Source organism: Scleropages formosus, chromosome 13, assembly GCF_900964775.1.
Source record: "Scleropages formosus chromosome 13, fSclFor1.1, whole genome shotgun sequence".
Taxonomy (NCBI): domain Eukaryota; kingdom Metazoa; phylum Chordata; class Actinopteri; order Osteoglossiformes; family Osteoglossidae; genus Scleropages; species Scleropages formosus.
The window spans coordinates 28,984,445-28,999,852 of NC_041818.1; the positions used below are offsets into that span (position 1 = coordinate 28,984,445).

The 15,408-nt window shown below is 56.0% G+C and overlaps 4 protein-coding genes across 7 annotated transcripts; 1 reads left to right on the forward strand and 3 right to left on the reverse strand.

Annotated features, from left to right (window-relative positions):
• Window positions 1-130: 130 nt before the first annotated feature.
• On the reverse strand, window positions 131-3,761 carry cyb5d1 (cytochrome b5 domain containing 1). 2 transcript variants are annotated; one of them, XM_018733517.1, is made up of 5 exons: window positions 3,377-3,761; window positions 2,867-2,943; window positions 2,550-2,768; window positions 1,164-1,434; window positions 131-983 (listed from the first exon to the last, which is right to left on the reverse strand). In XM_018733517.1, exons 1-4 carry the CDS (start codon window positions 3,495-3,497, stop codon window positions 1,192-1,194), a joined length of 660 nt encoding a protein of 219 aa, XP_018589033.1. In that variant the 5' UTR covers window positions 3,498-3,761; the 3' UTR covers window positions 131-983; window positions 1,164-1,191. The 2 variants fall into 2 exon arrangements, with proteins under 2 accessions (XP_018589033.1, XP_018589032.1); XM_018733516.1 differs by having other exon boundaries at window positions 131-1,434.
• A 110-nt stretch (window positions 3,762-3,871) lies between these two features.
• Window positions 3,872-5,538, forward strand: naa38 (N-alpha-acetyltransferase 38, NatC auxiliary subunit). 2 transcript variants are annotated; one of them, XM_018733519.2, is made up of 3 exons: window positions 3,877-4,011; window positions 4,590-4,758; window positions 4,849-5,531. In XM_018733519.2, exons 1-3 carry the CDS (start codon window positions 3,967-3,969, stop codon window positions 4,950-4,952), a joined length of 318 nt encoding a protein of 105 aa, XP_018589035.1. In that variant the 5' UTR covers window positions 3,877-3,966; the 3' UTR covers window positions 4,953-5,531. The 2 variants fall into 2 exon arrangements, with proteins under 2 accessions (XP_018589034.1, XP_018589035.1); XM_018733518.2 differs by having other exon boundaries at window positions 3,872-4,011; window positions 4,590-5,538.
• A 35-nt stretch (window positions 5,539-5,573) lies between these two features.
• Window positions 5,574-10,641, reverse strand: dnajc3b (DnaJ (Hsp40) homolog, subfamily C, member 3b). 2 transcript variants are annotated; one of them, XM_029257290.1, is made up of 12 exons: window positions 10,210-10,641; window positions 9,685-9,795; window positions 8,944-9,068; window positions 8,781-8,855; window positions 8,527-8,670; window positions 8,267-8,448; window positions 8,075-8,194; window positions 7,866-7,971; window positions 7,660-7,780; window positions 7,391-7,523; window positions 6,776-6,924; window positions 5,574-6,691 (listed from the first exon to the last, which is right to left on the reverse strand). In XM_029257290.1, exons 1-12 carry the CDS (start codon window positions 10,307-10,309, stop codon window positions 6,540-6,542), a joined length of 1,518 nt encoding a protein of 505 aa, XP_029113123.1. In that variant the 5' UTR covers window positions 10,310-10,641; the 3' UTR covers window positions 5,574-6,539. The 2 variants fall into 2 exon arrangements, with proteins under 2 accessions (XP_029113123.1, XP_029113124.1); XM_029257291.1 differs by lacking the exon at window positions 9,685-9,795.
• Window position 10,642: 1 nt separating this feature from the next.
• cldn15a (claudin 15a) lies at window positions 10,643-14,975 on the reverse strand. The gene is made up of 5 exons (XM_018733515.2): window positions 14,006-14,975; window positions 12,143-12,307; window positions 11,793-11,874; window positions 11,598-11,705; window positions 10,643-11,369 (listed from the first exon to the last, which is right to left on the reverse strand). Exons 1-5 carry the CDS (start codon window positions 14,220-14,222, stop codon window positions 11,276-11,278), a joined length of 666 nt encoding a protein of 221 aa, XP_018589031.1. The 5' UTR covers window positions 14,223-14,975; the 3' UTR covers window positions 10,643-11,275.
• Window positions 14,976-15,408: the final 433 nt, after the last annotated feature.

Genomic DNA, 15,408 nt, shown 5'->3' on the forward strand with positions numbered 1-15,408 from the left:
TCATCACCTGCCAGGGTTATTTGCAGCTGAGCAAAAGTTGACAACATTCAGCTTTGGTGTTCAGAAAGAAAAGGAAACATGTGAAACATGGAGGATCAAAGCAATACAGAGACAAGCTCAAGCTGCGGGGGTTCAACAAGAACGGTTTTTATTTGAACACCTCTCAACATAAGTGTAGAGCTGTAAGGATCGCGTGCTGCAGAGCGCGAGACGCCGCAGTCAGTCACTCGCTCCTCCCCGCAGGTCGTGCGAAACCTCCTCGCGCAGTTCCATTAACATTTATTTCGAGCTTTGTCTGCGGCGCGAGGACAAATGAAGGGAACGCAAGAAGTTGGGAGAATGAAGAGTCTCCGGCAGAACGAACACTGACACGCGAGGCGGCACAGCGGGGGGAGGAGAGCAGTTGAGGGAAAAAGAGGGTGGGTGGCAGAGATCCACATGACCGATTACCATGGCAACGGGTCATTATTATCTGCTCATTATTATTCCGCAGTTTTGTCATCAGTCTCGTTTATTTCTCTGTGTGTTATTGCACATGTGTTCTTTGTCTGCACTGCAGTTTCGCCAAGTGTATAAAGTCTGGTGGCGGGTGGGCGGAGCTTTGCCTTCACACCTTGCCATGTGGCCCTTCCTGCCGTTCCGACCGTCTCCAAGAACTGTGGTACGAGGTGGTGTACGGTGTGGCATGGAGGTGGCGTACGGTGTACGTACATCTGCCACGTGCGCTTCCGCATCGCGAACGTGCGTGCCGCTGTGTTCCGGGTTCGCCTTCGGTTCCCGCCTGACTTATTTGGGTGGTGGTGGTGGGTGCTTCCGGTACGGGTTTTGCTCACGCAAGACCACGAACTCCAGAGCTGACATGAACAGTCTTTCCTCGACTCCTCCGCTGTCACACTGTGAGACGTGGAACAGAACATGCATCTGTGATGGTGTGAGAGAACCTTCCCCAAGTCCACCGGTGCTACGAAAGGTCCGTTTTCCCACTGGTCCGCCGGCCAGCATAAGACACAAGAAAAAACGAGCGTGGGAATAAAAAAATGTGCACAGGATGACGCCGACAAAGACAAACTGACTGCGTGAAACATGAGGCAGACACCGAATTTCTAGGGTTCAGCTAGACTAGTGCGCCGTGTCTCTGTCGGCACACAAACGCACTCACGCACTGTGTCCACGTGCTTCTCCACTCAGGCTTCAAAACTCTGTGAGATCATCATTGAAGTACAGGCAGATGGATGGGATGAAGAGGTCCTGGTCCACGTGGCTGCTGTAGAGTTCCTCATCCTCATCCTCATGCTCACTGATGATGCCGTTGTCGCCCAGAGTCCTGCTCATGTCCAGGTTGAACCCTTCGAACTTCCAGGTGTAGCTCGCGGCGTGAGAGTTGTACTTCAAATAGCGCAGCAGGATTTCATCCAGGGTTTCTTCAGAACACACCTGCAGGATTACAACGGCACCATTCATTTCCCAGCTTTACTTATAACCTCGTCACTGATATTTTTCATTTCGTACATTTTCTTTTCCCCGCACAGTTGGAAATTTGCTGATGCGGCACAATTAGATATCTTTGTTCGTGGCACGATTGCGCTGGGCCGGAAACTACATATCTAATTAGAGAGTTTTTACACACTATAATTAGCTACTTTGCATGAACAAACAATAAATAAAAACAGAGTACATGTTTTTAATCATAATATATTCCTTTTGTAATTGTTATTAATTATAACAGGAGCATAAATATATTCTCAGCAGTAAAACGCTCTCAGGGGGATTCTGGCACTGCAAAAGGGCTGAAGGACCTCAAAGGACCTGAGTAACAGCACATCCATGGAGAAAACATATGGAGAGCGCTGAAGCCAGGCCCACCCAGACGAGACAGAAGGCAGAGCCAGAGGACGGGGTCAGCGACATGTTGTCAGAGCACAGCGGCTGCGGCGGCTCGTCCCAGACGGCACCGGCGGGCCGGGAGCGAAGAGCGCCGGCGGAACGCCGACTGCTTCTCGCCGCTCTGCTTTTGCAGACAGGGGAATCTGGGGGGAAACCGCGCTCGTCCCGCCGCTCTGCCCGAGTGAGGGCTGCAGGTGCTGCTCCCCCCTCCACAGGTGTTTCACTTGGCCAGAAGCAGGACCTGCTCGGATTCATGTGGCATCTGGAGCGTGGAGGTGACTTGAAGCCAGATGCAACTAGGGTATCTGCCAGCAGGCACTGGAGTGAGAGCAACTGGCTCGTGAGAGGACTGCCGGAGCCAGATAGGACGGGGGGAGGGGCATGCTCTCGCACCGTGGGGGGCTGAATACGCACGCCTCTCTACAGCTTCACTTGCATATTCAGACGAAGGGATTTTGTCAAGATAAAACAAGAGAGAAAAAGGCATCTTTCTCCTCCTCAGTGAAATCCTGAAGGTGGTGTTTCCGTGCGTGCTCGTGCGTGCGCGGGCGGGCGCAATATGCGAGCCTGTTTAGGACAGGACCCCAAGCTGAAAGGATGCGCAGCTCCCGTTGTGTCCCCTTGACAAGTGGGCGAAGAGCTCCCGCGGGGGGGAGCTGGCTCACCTCCAGGATTTGCTTCTGTGCCGTCAGAGTGTTGACGATGCGGATCCAGCGCGTCTTGGAGGACAGCAGCCCCACCTCGTAGCGGCGATCCCTCCACCAGGGCGTCTCAAAGTCGTTGGCCCAGTCGGTTCGAGGGCAGGGAGGGGGGATGTGAACAAAGCGCCCCCTTGGAGTGAAGTACTTCACGCAGCAAGTGAGCTGATCCACATGGGTGCGAATCTGAGGGAACAAGCATGGCTCGACCCCGGGGTTTCTGCACTACACTTGCAGTTACGCTGACAGGTTAGACGGAGGACAAAGTGTCACTCGCGACTTACGTCTTTTGTTCTGGGGCAAAACCAGTGACTGATGTCCTTTCCAGCGCACTCGACAATTGGCCTTATTAGCACATCACCTGAAGGACAAAGGGTTTCGGACAGCGAGACAAAACTAGAATTTCAAAACAAAGTCCTTTACAAACAGTACAACAAGTAAGAAGGACATGACACTTTTATGCTGGTAGGGTAGTGGTTAGTGTGACTACCTTTGGACCCTAAAGTCACAGGTTCGAGCCCCCCCTCTGGCTGTAGTACCCTTGAGCAACATACTTATCCTCAGTTGCTCCAGTAAAATCACCCAGCTGTATAAATGGGTAAATAATTGTAACCTTAACATTGTAAGTTGCTTTGCAGAAAAGCATCAGCTAAATGTACATGTTGTTTTTCCAAAGATGTCATGTGAAAACAATTGAACCCAAACAATCAGCTTAAAAACATCAGCATTCAGCTCGTTTGTACAAAGCAACAAAGCAGCATAACAACATAAGAGGAAGCCGCTCACAAGCCCACCTTTGTACTGAGTGGCCAGGGGGCTCAGATCACACACTTTGCCCAGGAAGGACACCCACAGGTCCTCCAGGGTGTTGTGCTCCGACACTTCCTTGGGTGTGAAATATTTTGGGCGCTGCATTATATAGCTCTTACTTAGGACAGAGTAAACGGACGTGTACTGAAACCCCAGTCTTTTTCAAATAAAACCTATGGGAGGTTTACAAACGCGCTCGTGCAGCGCGCGCGCGTCTTCTGTCGCTGTAAACAAACAGACCCACCGTTGCTGTGGCAACCAGTATCGTGATCCACAATTGAGGAGACACTTCCGAGTGCTGAGTACATGACGTATATTTAACGTGATTCACTCAGATATATTTCCCTCCGCGACACTCACTTGGCTGTAAAGTGCAAGTTGCTAAAAATAAAAATCGCGCAAATTAAAAACGTACTACAAGTCCCATAATGCAACAGCACCGCCCCGAGGGCACAGAGCTACGAGGCTCAAAAAGAAATACAAGTACCATGACGCAGCAGTACAACTTCCGCACCCACTTCCGGCTGCGAAGAACGTCCGTGACTCGGGCGGAGGGAAGGAGACTAGACGAGACATGGCGTCGCCCACAGAAGAGAACGGAACAGCTCCGCACACGGAGGTAGGAGTCCCGAAGGAGGGCGCTGGGTTGCAGGCGGAGGGACCAACGAGCCCCAGAGAACAGCGCAGAAGAGCGACTCGCTCTGTCGAGTGGCTCCCAAGGCGGCGCGTGTACGTACACACACACACACACACACACACACACACAGTACCACGGTTAGTTACACTGGTCCACTGGACTGAGTAGTAAGTATACTACGTGTGTAGTGAAGGTGGGGTGTGTGTTCATTGCAGCAGTGTAGCTGATTAGGGCGGCCGATGGGGCTACAGAGGTAGAGGCGGACAGCGGTGTAAAATAGGTACAGCAGTACTAGCCTAGGCGTAGCAGGTCTAGGGTTAGGACCCAACGGTGTAAAATTACTAGGGTACACAGCAGGTGTAGCCTACCTGCCTAGGCTAGCAATAAGGAGGGTTCACACTCTGCACTGGCCAGACTCAAGCAGGGCCAACGCCGGTGCATGAGCGCCTGGAATCTCGTTCAATCTCTCAGAAAGAGGATGGGGTTGGGGGGGGAGGGGGCGGTCACTCGGATCCTACGGCTGCCTGGTGACCGTTCAACGACGTGTCACGTGTGAACAGGCGGAGGCGCCGTCCACCTCGCTGGCTCGTCTGAAGCTGGAGAACCTGCTGAACAAGAGCATGAGGGTGCGCATGACAGATGGCCGCACGCTGGTGGGGCTCTTCCTCTGCACCGACCGCGACTGCAACGTCATCCTGGGTTCGGCTCAGGAGTTCCTCAAGCCCTCAGGTAGCGCGGCGAGTGCGGCGGACGCCTCGGCGACGCCGTCTCGACGCGATTTCTTCAACGACGGCGTACGTTTATCCCTCCCTCCCCCAGATTCGTTCTCGCAGGGGGAGCCGAGGGTCCTGGGCCTGGCCATGATCCCCGGGCACCACGTCGTCTCCATCGAGGTGGAATCCGAGAGCCTCCTGAGCGCGTAGCCCCGTGAGGACGCCCGTCACACTATGACCACGCAAACAGCCCGCTGCGTGGACTGAGTCCGAGGGGACCCCCCCCAGAGAGCTCCGGCGTGGTTCCGAGGCATCGCGAGCACCTCCTTGTGGTGGGAGAAGTGCTGGAATTCCTCGGTTTTGGGTGCAGCCCTTTGACTCTTGTGTGAAGCGTGTGTGTGTGTGAGAGAGAGAGAAAAAGAAAAGAGACTGTGGTGAAAGTTTTGCTGTGTTAACTATTGGCTGTTTTATATAAAGGAGATGTGTGGTCGAATTCTCAGTGGATGTTTTTGTTTTCGCTGCGGTCACCGTGGGACACACCTAGTGCGGGGTCACTTGCTTTACGTTTACATTTCTCACACCCTCAAGCGTCTCTTTCCACTTCAGTTATGGCTCAGTTAATGGGAGCGGTTCGAAGGACTGGGGGCCCCACAGACGCAGCCGTTTGTCTCCGGGGATGAGCTGGCTGGGGACGGACTTGCGTTACTCAGAGGGTGGAGGGTAGAAGCAGGACCGCTTGTTAATGTGGGCCATGTGAGTGTGGTCCAGTTACGGGGAGAACACCTTGAGCCTGTGCCCCCCTTCAAACTGGGCTCACTATTGACCAGGAAGAGTTGTTTTCTTTCCAAGCTCTCTTTAATTATCTTTTTGGAACATTGAAATATTTCTCTTTAAGCTTCTCATATAAACTATTACAAATAAAGCAGTTTTTATACTTTTAATCACAGGCAGGAAGAAAAAAAAAAAAAAACCCATTGTGAGCCCAGGTCTAGAGAGAAGTTCAGTAAACCCTGATTTTACCTTTAACACGTTCATCTCGGGTGGCCTGTCACGGGGACCGTCTACAGCAGACGTCCACAGGTGAAATACATCTGTACATCCACCGCGGTAGAAGCTTTAGCTTTAATCGGAAGTCGTGCTGCAGCAGAACTGCTGGTAGCTCAACGTGTCCCTACAGCCAAAAGGAGCCAGAGGGCCGAGCGTCCCATCGGATGGCAAACGCGCGACAAACAAGTGCAACTCGTCCACGACATGCCTTCATGTTCAAGGGAAGCAGGAGAAACACCCCAAACGCGAAGCTCTAGTGGATAGAGACGCTTGACAACACAGGGAGTCCGGAACGTTCCGGCTCAGCCCAGGTGCCGGCCCCACCACACCCCCTAACGTGGTTCCCGCCCACAGCTGGAAGGCTCCGCAGTGGAACACCCGAGTGGCTCGGTGATGCGGGTAGACCGCGGTACAGAAATACTCCGATAAAAGGCCGAGTTGTGGCGGGTGGGGGGCTGCTGGTGAACGAGGCGCCGAGAGAAAGAACGAAGAGCCCAGGAAAGACAAGTTAGGCAGTGAGAAGAAAGGAGGCCCAAGTCAGGCTCTGCGGTCACACCCCCCACATCCCCCCCCCAGCTGATGAGGGTCTCAGCAGTCGACCGCCTTGGGGAAGCCTACGCCAACGGGTGCAATGGGGCAGAGGCCCTTCTGCCATCTCAGTCCCCCAGTGCAGGTTGGGGTCGGGGGTTAACATCCAGAATGCACGTTCCCACTGGAAGCTCGGCCTCCACCCCCGTCGCTCCCCCCAATCTAGTTGTAGTGAAATTTGAAATGGAAGCTGCCGCCGGAGCCAAAGGGGTTGAAGTGGAAGGGCCAGCCCTGCCCCCCGCCACCGCCCCCGCCACCTTGCTGGCTCTCGGGGTCCAGGGGGTCCTCTCCTGCGTCGAACTTTTGCCGCATCTCTGCAAGAGGAGAACAGCAGCTCAGTGGAGACGCCTGCTGCAGTCGCGTCTGCATCTTTCTGCCGCGTTCCCTGCCGGCGCTACCTGGGTCCGTGAGAACCTCCTTGGCCGAGGCGATGTCGATGAACCTCTTCTCCGCCTCCTTCTTCTCCTCCTCCGTTTGGAAGTTGTCCGGGTGCCACTGCTGAGCCAGCTTCCGGTACGCCTTGATGATCTCCTGCTTGTTGGCGTTCCTGCAGAGGACAGGAGCAACCGCTCATGTGCGGCACAATGGCATCGCACGACACCCACGACCAGTCGGCGGCTGGGAGGTGTGTGCCGGAATCACCTCGTACAGAACTCCAGGGGCGCCTCAACCAATGATTTTCAGGACAGAGATGCCGTAAAAATCTTGGATGTCTACAATAAATAAAAGCTTACATTTCTATTTAAATATTCTTTGCAATAACCAACATCAAAACTTGATGAAAACAAAGCCACCCCCCACCAAGCTCCTGTTCAGCACTCACTGCTGACAGATATATCCTATAAAAGTACATCTTTCCTTGTCGTGTCATTGACCAGCAACACTAGGGCTCTTTACTGCCATCTACTGGCTTGGAAGACAAGTGACGCTCCCATTCACTCGTCCATCAGGAGAAACGTTGAGGAAACGCCACGAGAAATAAACGGACTGGACTGCGGCTGTGGACGATGCACCTGTTTACGCCCAGGATCTTGTAGTAGTCTCTCTTCCGTGAGAGCTTGAGGAGCTTCTGCGCCCTCTCCAGGCCCTCGCGAATCTCCTGGTTCTCACCATCAAGCTCCTTGGCTTCCTGATAGTCCTCCACAGCTGAAGGCAAACGGGACAACGGAGGATGAACGCCAAAGCACACGGTTCCCACCGACATGTTACTGCCCTGCCCCTTAGTCGACTTTGGAGGTCACAGGTCACGAGTAACACGGAATTTCCGTGAACGTCGTCTGACCTTTTTCATAGTCTTGGTTCTGGATGAAGGCTTCGGCCCGGTCCCTAAGAACGTTGACGTTCCTCGGGTCCCTCTGGTGGGCCTCCGAACACACGTCCACGGCCTCGTGGGCCCGTTGATTCTGCAGGGGGAGCGATGCTATGTCAGGGCTGCCGCCCATACCAGGACCTCGAGACACGGCTGCTGCATTGTGGCAAAGTGCTCACCTTGACCAGGCAGTGGCAGATCCTCTCCTTGGCCTTGTCTGTGTAGAAGGGCACGTGGGGCTCCGTCCTCGTCACCAACTCGTACTTCTCCATGGCCTCCTGGTACCTGCAGAAGCAGCAATGGTTCTCAACACGGTCCGGAGCCAAGTGGGAAAAGCCTGGTTCACGGTCACGTTCACCTCAGGCCACGAGAGCAACGGGAGCCCGACCTGTGCTCGGATACAAGCTCCTCGGCAGAGTCCAGCATCTTGCTGAGCTTCTTCACCTGCTTGTAGTGCGACAAACACTCCTTATCGTCCTGGTCCAGCTTGAGACATTCGCGCACCTGGCTGAGAGGAGAGAGCGAGGGTCAGCTGCAGGAAGACACGCGCATGTACCCGAATGCACGCACGCACGCACACCTGAGCGCCTCCTGGTGATCCCCCAGACCGTAGTACAGCCTGCTGAGCTGCAGGAAGGCAGCACGGTTGTCGTTCCGAAGCCGCGTGGTCGGAATCAGGTCCTGGATGGCTCTGCGTGGTTCGCCCAGGCGGATGTAGCAGTCGGCACGCAGCTCCCTCGCCTCTGGGTCCCAAGGTGAGATCTGAGGGACAAGCAGGACATCGATGTTCATCATGCAGTCTGCACACCTGCGTGTGCGCGCGTGTGCGGGGCTCCTTACCTCAATGACCCGATCGAGCACGCTGACCGCACCCATGTAGTCCCCCTGCAGGTGGGTGCTCCGCACCTCCTCCTGAAGCATCTCCAGCTCATCAGCTTTCAGGAGCTGCTCGTGAGCCTCGCCATGCTCCCCCGATCCCCGCAGCTGCAAAGGAGGCGGAGCAAATGCGGCACAGGCAAGATGCTGATGACGGTGCCAACGAACACAGGGATGACGCTGCAGAAAGGGGGGGGAGGAAGGCGAACGAGCCCTACCACAGCATCAAAGTCCTCCTTGGCCTCGTGTGTGTTTCCCTGCTTCAGGAGGATGTTACCCCTCTGCAGCCGCGCCTGAGGGGTGGAGGGAGGGGCGGGCGATGCGGTTGAGGCACTCAGGAAACGGCAAAGCCAGAAAGGCATCGGCCGGACAGCAACTCACAGCCAGGAAGTCCGGTTTGAGCTGGATGGCGCGGCTGAGGTCGGGCAGCGCCGACTTGGACTTGCCCATGGCCAGGAAGACGGCGGCTCGCTTGTAGTACGTCAGGTAGTTCTTGGAGTCGCCCTCTGCGCGTGGAGACCGTTACACGCAAACGGCGTTACTGTCTGTCCGCGTCTTGGGAGGAAGCGCCACGCTGCGCGTTTCCGTGCGATTTAGGCACAACCGTTGCGCTTTTTCTGCGTCATTTGTTCATGCTTTTATGTGACAGATTTGGGGAAACGCGCCCAGTAATCACTTTGGGAGGGAAGAAGAAAGAAAGAGAGAGAAAAAAGCCCTACGTGCAGCTACTCGGGTGACGTACACTGCTTTGTACCACAGCATTTGACCCTGACAGCGACCGTCTTCCGGACGTAGGCACGCGACTCTTGATCTCCTCTGTCGGCGCGTGCGCGTCGGCCCAAGGAACTCGCGAGGGCTTTCGTCACCATTTTAAACTCTGCCCTCGGACTCTATTTCGGTCCTCGCGCTTTCGTTTCGTGCCCCTTCGAAGCGTTTCTCGAAGGCCGACGAGCAGCACGTGTTTTTCGCTGGCAGGACGACACTTTTCTTCTTTTGTAAAAGAAATGCACGGGCGAGGCGGGACGTGCAGCGCAGCAGTTGGACAAAAGTAAATAATGATAAGTGATGTAAATATTTCGAGCGCCTTGCAGGCTCCGCGCGAGCGCGCGTCCGTCCTCTCACCTACGGCCGAGTGGTAGTGGGACAAGGCCTCGGCCAGCTGCCCCGCCGCCAGCAGCTTGCGGCCCATCTCCAGGTGATGCTCGATCTCCACGTGCGTCGCGCCCAGGACACCTGGCGGGGAGGGCGAGGACGGAAACGGGTGAGCGGGAGCGAGGGAAGGGCCTCGCCGTGCCGGTTCCGGCGCAACTCGAGACCCGACCCGCGGAGGTGCTCGGTCCGGGTCCCGCTGCGCTGGACGTCGCGCACGTCACAGGTCACGCCCACACGACACGGGACGTCGGACGTCACACACACGCGACAGCTAACGAACGGGTCGTGACCACGATGACTGATGTGGAGTCGAGTCGTTTGTCTGACGATGGAGTGAATCGCCCCGAACGCTCGGATCCGCGGGCGAACACGCACGCTCTCTCACGCACGCACACCGAGGAAGAGGAGCCGGAGCCGGCGGGTGCGAACTGCTGGGCTGGCAGCTCGCGACACCACACACACACACACACACACACAGCGGAGCACGTGACGTACCGTCCACCTGCAGGTCCAGCAGGACGCAGAGCAGCGACACGGACGACAGCACACCTCCGAGGCCCGCGCGCGCCCTGCTGCGCGAGTCCGCCGTCGTCATGGCCGCGTCGTCCCCGACGTGAGGGAAAAGGGCTCGCTGCGCGCTCCCGGCGGAGCTTCGTGCTCGGAACCCGCAGGAGGAGAAAGAAGAAGAAAGGTCCGACGAACTGGGAGAGCGAAGCTGCTGCTGCTGCTGCTGCTGCTTCTGCTTCCTCTTCGCGCTCGGTGTGCGCTGTCACAGCGCCTGAGCGCCCCGCTGCTCGTCCGAAAAACGGTCCGGGCGGCAACATGGACGCGCAGCGAAAGGTTCCCAGGCGGTGAGATACGGACCGCCTCGCGCTCGCGCCCCCACCTTTTCTCTTCTCTTCTTTTCTTTCCTTTTGTGTGTGTGTGGTTTTTTTTTTTTTTTTCTTCTTCTTCCTTCTCGAGGCGGCGTGGCGCGTGGACGTGGCGTCTCCCCATTGGCTGGCGGGCACGTGTGGCTCGCAGCGCACGCGCTGCGCCCCCCCGAACCCGAACCCGAACCCGAGTAGAAAGTGAGAGGCGCGTGCTTTTCATAAATCCGTTTATTTCACACGTATGAAGACACATGTAGTAGATGCACGTGGACACAAGAGTGACGTCATCGTTCTTGGCGGCACTTTGAACTCGCATCGTGTCTGAAAGTGAGTGGATGATGATTAATGAGCGCGAGTCCGAGCGAAAAAATAGAAAAGTGAGATTATGAGTAAGAACCTGTATGACCTGTACTTCCCTTACACTGGTAAAAAAAAAACGAAAAAAAAGTGACCTTCGTTTATACAGGGATTTGGACAATTTTAGGGAGGTCAACTTCCTGAGCAAAAGGTAAAAAAAAGTCAGTATATATACATGCAGTAAGTGTGTGTGTGTGTGTGTGTGTGTGTGTGTGTGTGTCCGTGTCCTAGCAGGGGGTGCCGGGGGAGCGTCGAGGCCGAGAGCGTCCGGGAGAGACTACGGCCGTGCGGCGGCGCCACCCGCGGGACACGTGTCCGCCGGCCGCGCAGCGTCACACGTAGGCGTTCCTGTCGTAGGTGCTGGGGACCTTTCTGTGGGACTGCGCCGAGTACGCGGTGCCCCTGGTGTTCTGGTACGGCAAGGGGCTGTGAGAGAAAGACACGCACGCAGCAGTGGCGTGAGAAAGCAGCCTCCAGACGCACGCACACGCACGCACGCGCACGCACACGCACAGACACACCCATGGGCCACTTGTCCACCAGATGTGACACCAGTCCAGCGTTCCTCTGATGTGACAGACATGAGCTGCAGTGGAAAGAGCATAAGGTATGTGTGCAGCACTCAAGGGTTGGACGCACGCACGCAGCACTCACTATTTCTCCGAGGTGCGGAGCCTGCAGGCGCAGAGCAGACAGGCCCCGCCGATGAGCGCCAGCGTGCCGGAGCACCAGCCGATGTAGAGCCCCTCGCCGATCTCATACCTGCCCGACAGCGAAAGGGTCGCGGTGAAAACGTGCGGCGCAAACCGAGCGGGAAGCTGCGGCGGCGGCGGCGATTGGGGAACTTGCCTCACTCCCGGGTAATATGGGTCAAAGAATTCTTGAGTGATGTTGAACGCATACCACGACACAGAAATCATGGTACACAGACCTGGGGGAGGAGGGAGGGACAGGTAAACACCTCTTTTCATAATCCGCATTGACCGCGAGCTGATAAGGCAGTCGAGACGATAGGGAAGCCGGAGGGAGGCGCGAGGCGCGAGGGGCGAAGCCACGTCTCCGCTCCTGCGCCATCGCTCTGGGGACACGTCCGGAACCAGGACAGTCCGGCAGAGACGCTCCAGAAACGTGTATGAATTTTCATTAATGTTCCACCTTCCGTGCGCGTGCGTGCGTGCGTTCGTGTGACCGTTTCTCACCCTGGAGCAGGAAGCACAGGCCTCCGGTGCCGGCGATCCTCCCTTTGAGGGTGTAGTTGTCCCCCGCCGCTTTGGAGCACTGCATGCCGATGAGCGTGGCCACGAGGCCTATGGTGCCCAGCACCACGGAGGTGATCATGAGCGCTCGCGACGCCTGGATGTAGCCTGTGTGCGGCAAAGAGCGTCATTCCGTCGGTCCCTTCTTTCACCAAAGTGACCCGAAGTGGCACAAGAGTGGAGCCGCATTGCTCGGATCGCCACGACCGTATGCGGTAAACTTACCGCGAATACCGTAAATTCTATGGAATGACATGGCGATGCAGCTACACGGTCTCTCTCTCTCTCTCTCTCTCTCACACTCACACACACACACACACACACACACACACACACACACACACACAGCTAAACAAATAGTGCTTGTTCAGCTTAGACACATAAGCTCCAGTCCCTTACCGTGATTACTCTTTGACCGAGTAAGATTTTAGAGGCACGGCCCTCGAACCCTCACAGAATTAAGCTATTTGCCGTTATCGACCCATTTATGCAGCTCTTTTTCCCGCCCTGACTGAGCATGAACGTTGCCCCTCCGACACGCTCACCATTAATGGCAGGCAGTAAAAGCACAGTAAAGACCTGCAGTAAATCAGCTCGGAGGGAGTCTGGCGCTGGAGGGAGTGCAGTTCTGCCCTCATCATTGTCTCCTGTGAGAATTAACAGCGGCTATAATTAATAAATAATAATAATTGTGACAGGGCTCTTCCCTCCTCTCCTTTCCTCTCCCCCTACTGTGATTCCCGACACATTTTAAAGCCTCCGTCAAATGTTGTGTTTACTTTTGGGGAGAACCATATCGGCGCACAATCCGTATCGGCGAGTTCTTCGTGTCGCTCGTTCAACTCTGCACTGTTACTCATTAACGTGCCACAGTACTTTGAATTGTTGCTGTAAACCGCAGTTCTGTTCAGGTCCCGGCGGCCCCCCCCGCGGAGCAGTGACCCCCCCCGAGCAGCCCCCCGGGATCCCGCACCGAAACAGACCCCCTGAACGCATCCCCTGCTGCCGGGCCTCAAAAGCACCTTCCGAAATGATTGAGTTGAAGCTGCCCTGGGGGTTGAAACTAAGAGGTTTGATTTATCTCTGAGTGGGGGGGGTTGCACTGCAGTCAGACAGACACACACACACTCGCTCACTCGCTGGTCCCACGGACTCTCAGTGACAGAACATACAGGCACAGTTCAAAGTCGAACGGACGCGTTTGAACCCTTGTCCTGGTGACCCCACGTCCACCATGAAGGGTTCGGTGAAAGGGGGTAAAAGCGAGATGTGAAGCGAACGCGTCCTGCACCAGAATGATGTTAGTGTGAGTGTGTTAAAAAGCTGTGCCAGGACAGAGATGTTTCTTGAACCCAAACACTCGGTTCCTGCGTTACGCAGCTCTTCCTCGCCGTGATCGTTCTCGGAGCCGTTTCGTTACATACGACACTGGAAGTTCGGAGCCAAAAAGAGCTTTTCTGGCTCTTCGAACCACTTGGTTTGGGCACAGAGACGCCCGCGGTTGCCGTCATGCTCGCATACGGTGCGTGTCATTGCTCCAGCAGCTCTCCGTCTGAGCGCTGGACACCAGCAGCAAATAGCGCGCTCACACCCACACGGTGTCTCGGGGAAGTGGACGGAGGTGGACAGAAGGGGAGAGAAGTGGACGGAGGTGCAGTGCAGTTCCCTGAGCTAAAAAAGGGAGGAAAACTTGCTGCTTTATGCACTGACCACCCGTGGTCCTGCTGGATCTCCTCGTGTCCAGCACCGCAGCGACACACACACACACACACACACACACACACACACACACACACACGCACACACCTGAAAGCGCCAGCAGGGATGGGAACTCGCGGCAGTTGTGCACGCCCGTCGAGTCTGTGGCACAGGACATCCAGAGGTTCTCGTAGATGGTGGACGTGGTGATGACGTTCCCGTCGACGGTGGAAACCTTCCAGTAGCGGTTGGGCAGCGCCACCCCGACCATCACCCAGCCCAGAAAGCCCAGAAGGAGCGCGACCACCTCGACGGTGGGATCCATGTCCGTCTTTCCTCTGTCCTCGCTCCCCCCCCCGCGCTCGGCTCGGCTTCCCGCTCGGCTTCCCGCTCGCGTCGTGGAGCTGCCCTCCGATGCGGCCTTCCGTTGCCCCGGCCCAGCGTGTGTGCGCGGCGCTCGCTGCCTCACGTCGACTCCTCACGCTCACCGTTCGCACTGCTCTCTCGCTGTGCCATGGCCGCCGCGGAGGCGCAGACCAGCGATTTATTGTTCGCGCTGTCCTGCCCCCTCCCCACCTCTCTCCCGTCGGAACTTCACACCCGGAAAGCGAGCAGGTGTTTATCGGCTGGCCGGACGTCACCAGAGTCCAACGTTCGCATCGTGTCCTTGATGGCCTGTGCTGTTTTCGTGCATCTTTGCGGCGCTCTGCTAAAACACCGAAAGCTTCGGGCTCGAGGGCGACCGAAGCGCATGTCGCCTTGGCCCTTGTCCAGCCCCCCAGAGCCAATATTGCCGACAAGTCGTACGCTCGGCACACGTGGGAAACGCAGCGCCGTGGGCCGTTTGCTTCGCTCTCCCTTGTAGCGTTTTCCTGGAGCTCATACTGACATACCGACACGCGGCGGATCGTGGACCACAGCCGATGGCCTTGGCTCTCCGCTGCTGGGCGGGGGGGGGCGACAGACTTTCATTACTTTGCGTGCGAAAGCGTACAGTCGTTGCACACCGTTGCTGTGAGTTCTTATCTCTAATATGGGACATGCGTTCATGTTACTCGTACCATTTCACTTTGCTCACAAACATCTTTAGTATTCACTCAAGAAATGAGTACATGCACGGAGAGTAGAGTACTTTGTACTGTTTTAGCGACACTGTGAGAGTGGCAGTACTGAGAGCGAAAGCATTTGCACAGTGTCAATTTATACTGAAATAAGAGCTCTTAGTGGACTCAGCTTCTTCTTTGTCCTCTTCGTCCTCTTCCGTTCCGTTTTCCGGCAAGAGCTACGAGTTGTACCGAGCTTTACCGAAACGTGCTCGTGCGTGCCGTCGTCTGCTCGGAAATTCAGAGCTGCGTTGAGGTGCTTCGATGAGGACCGAGCCCTATATTGAGCTGTATTGAGATGCGTTGAGATATGTTGAGAAATGTTGTGGTGTGATGAGGAGCACTGAGCAATGAGGAGTACTGAAGAGTACTGGGCACTGAGGACTTCTGAGTATTGAGTACAGAGTA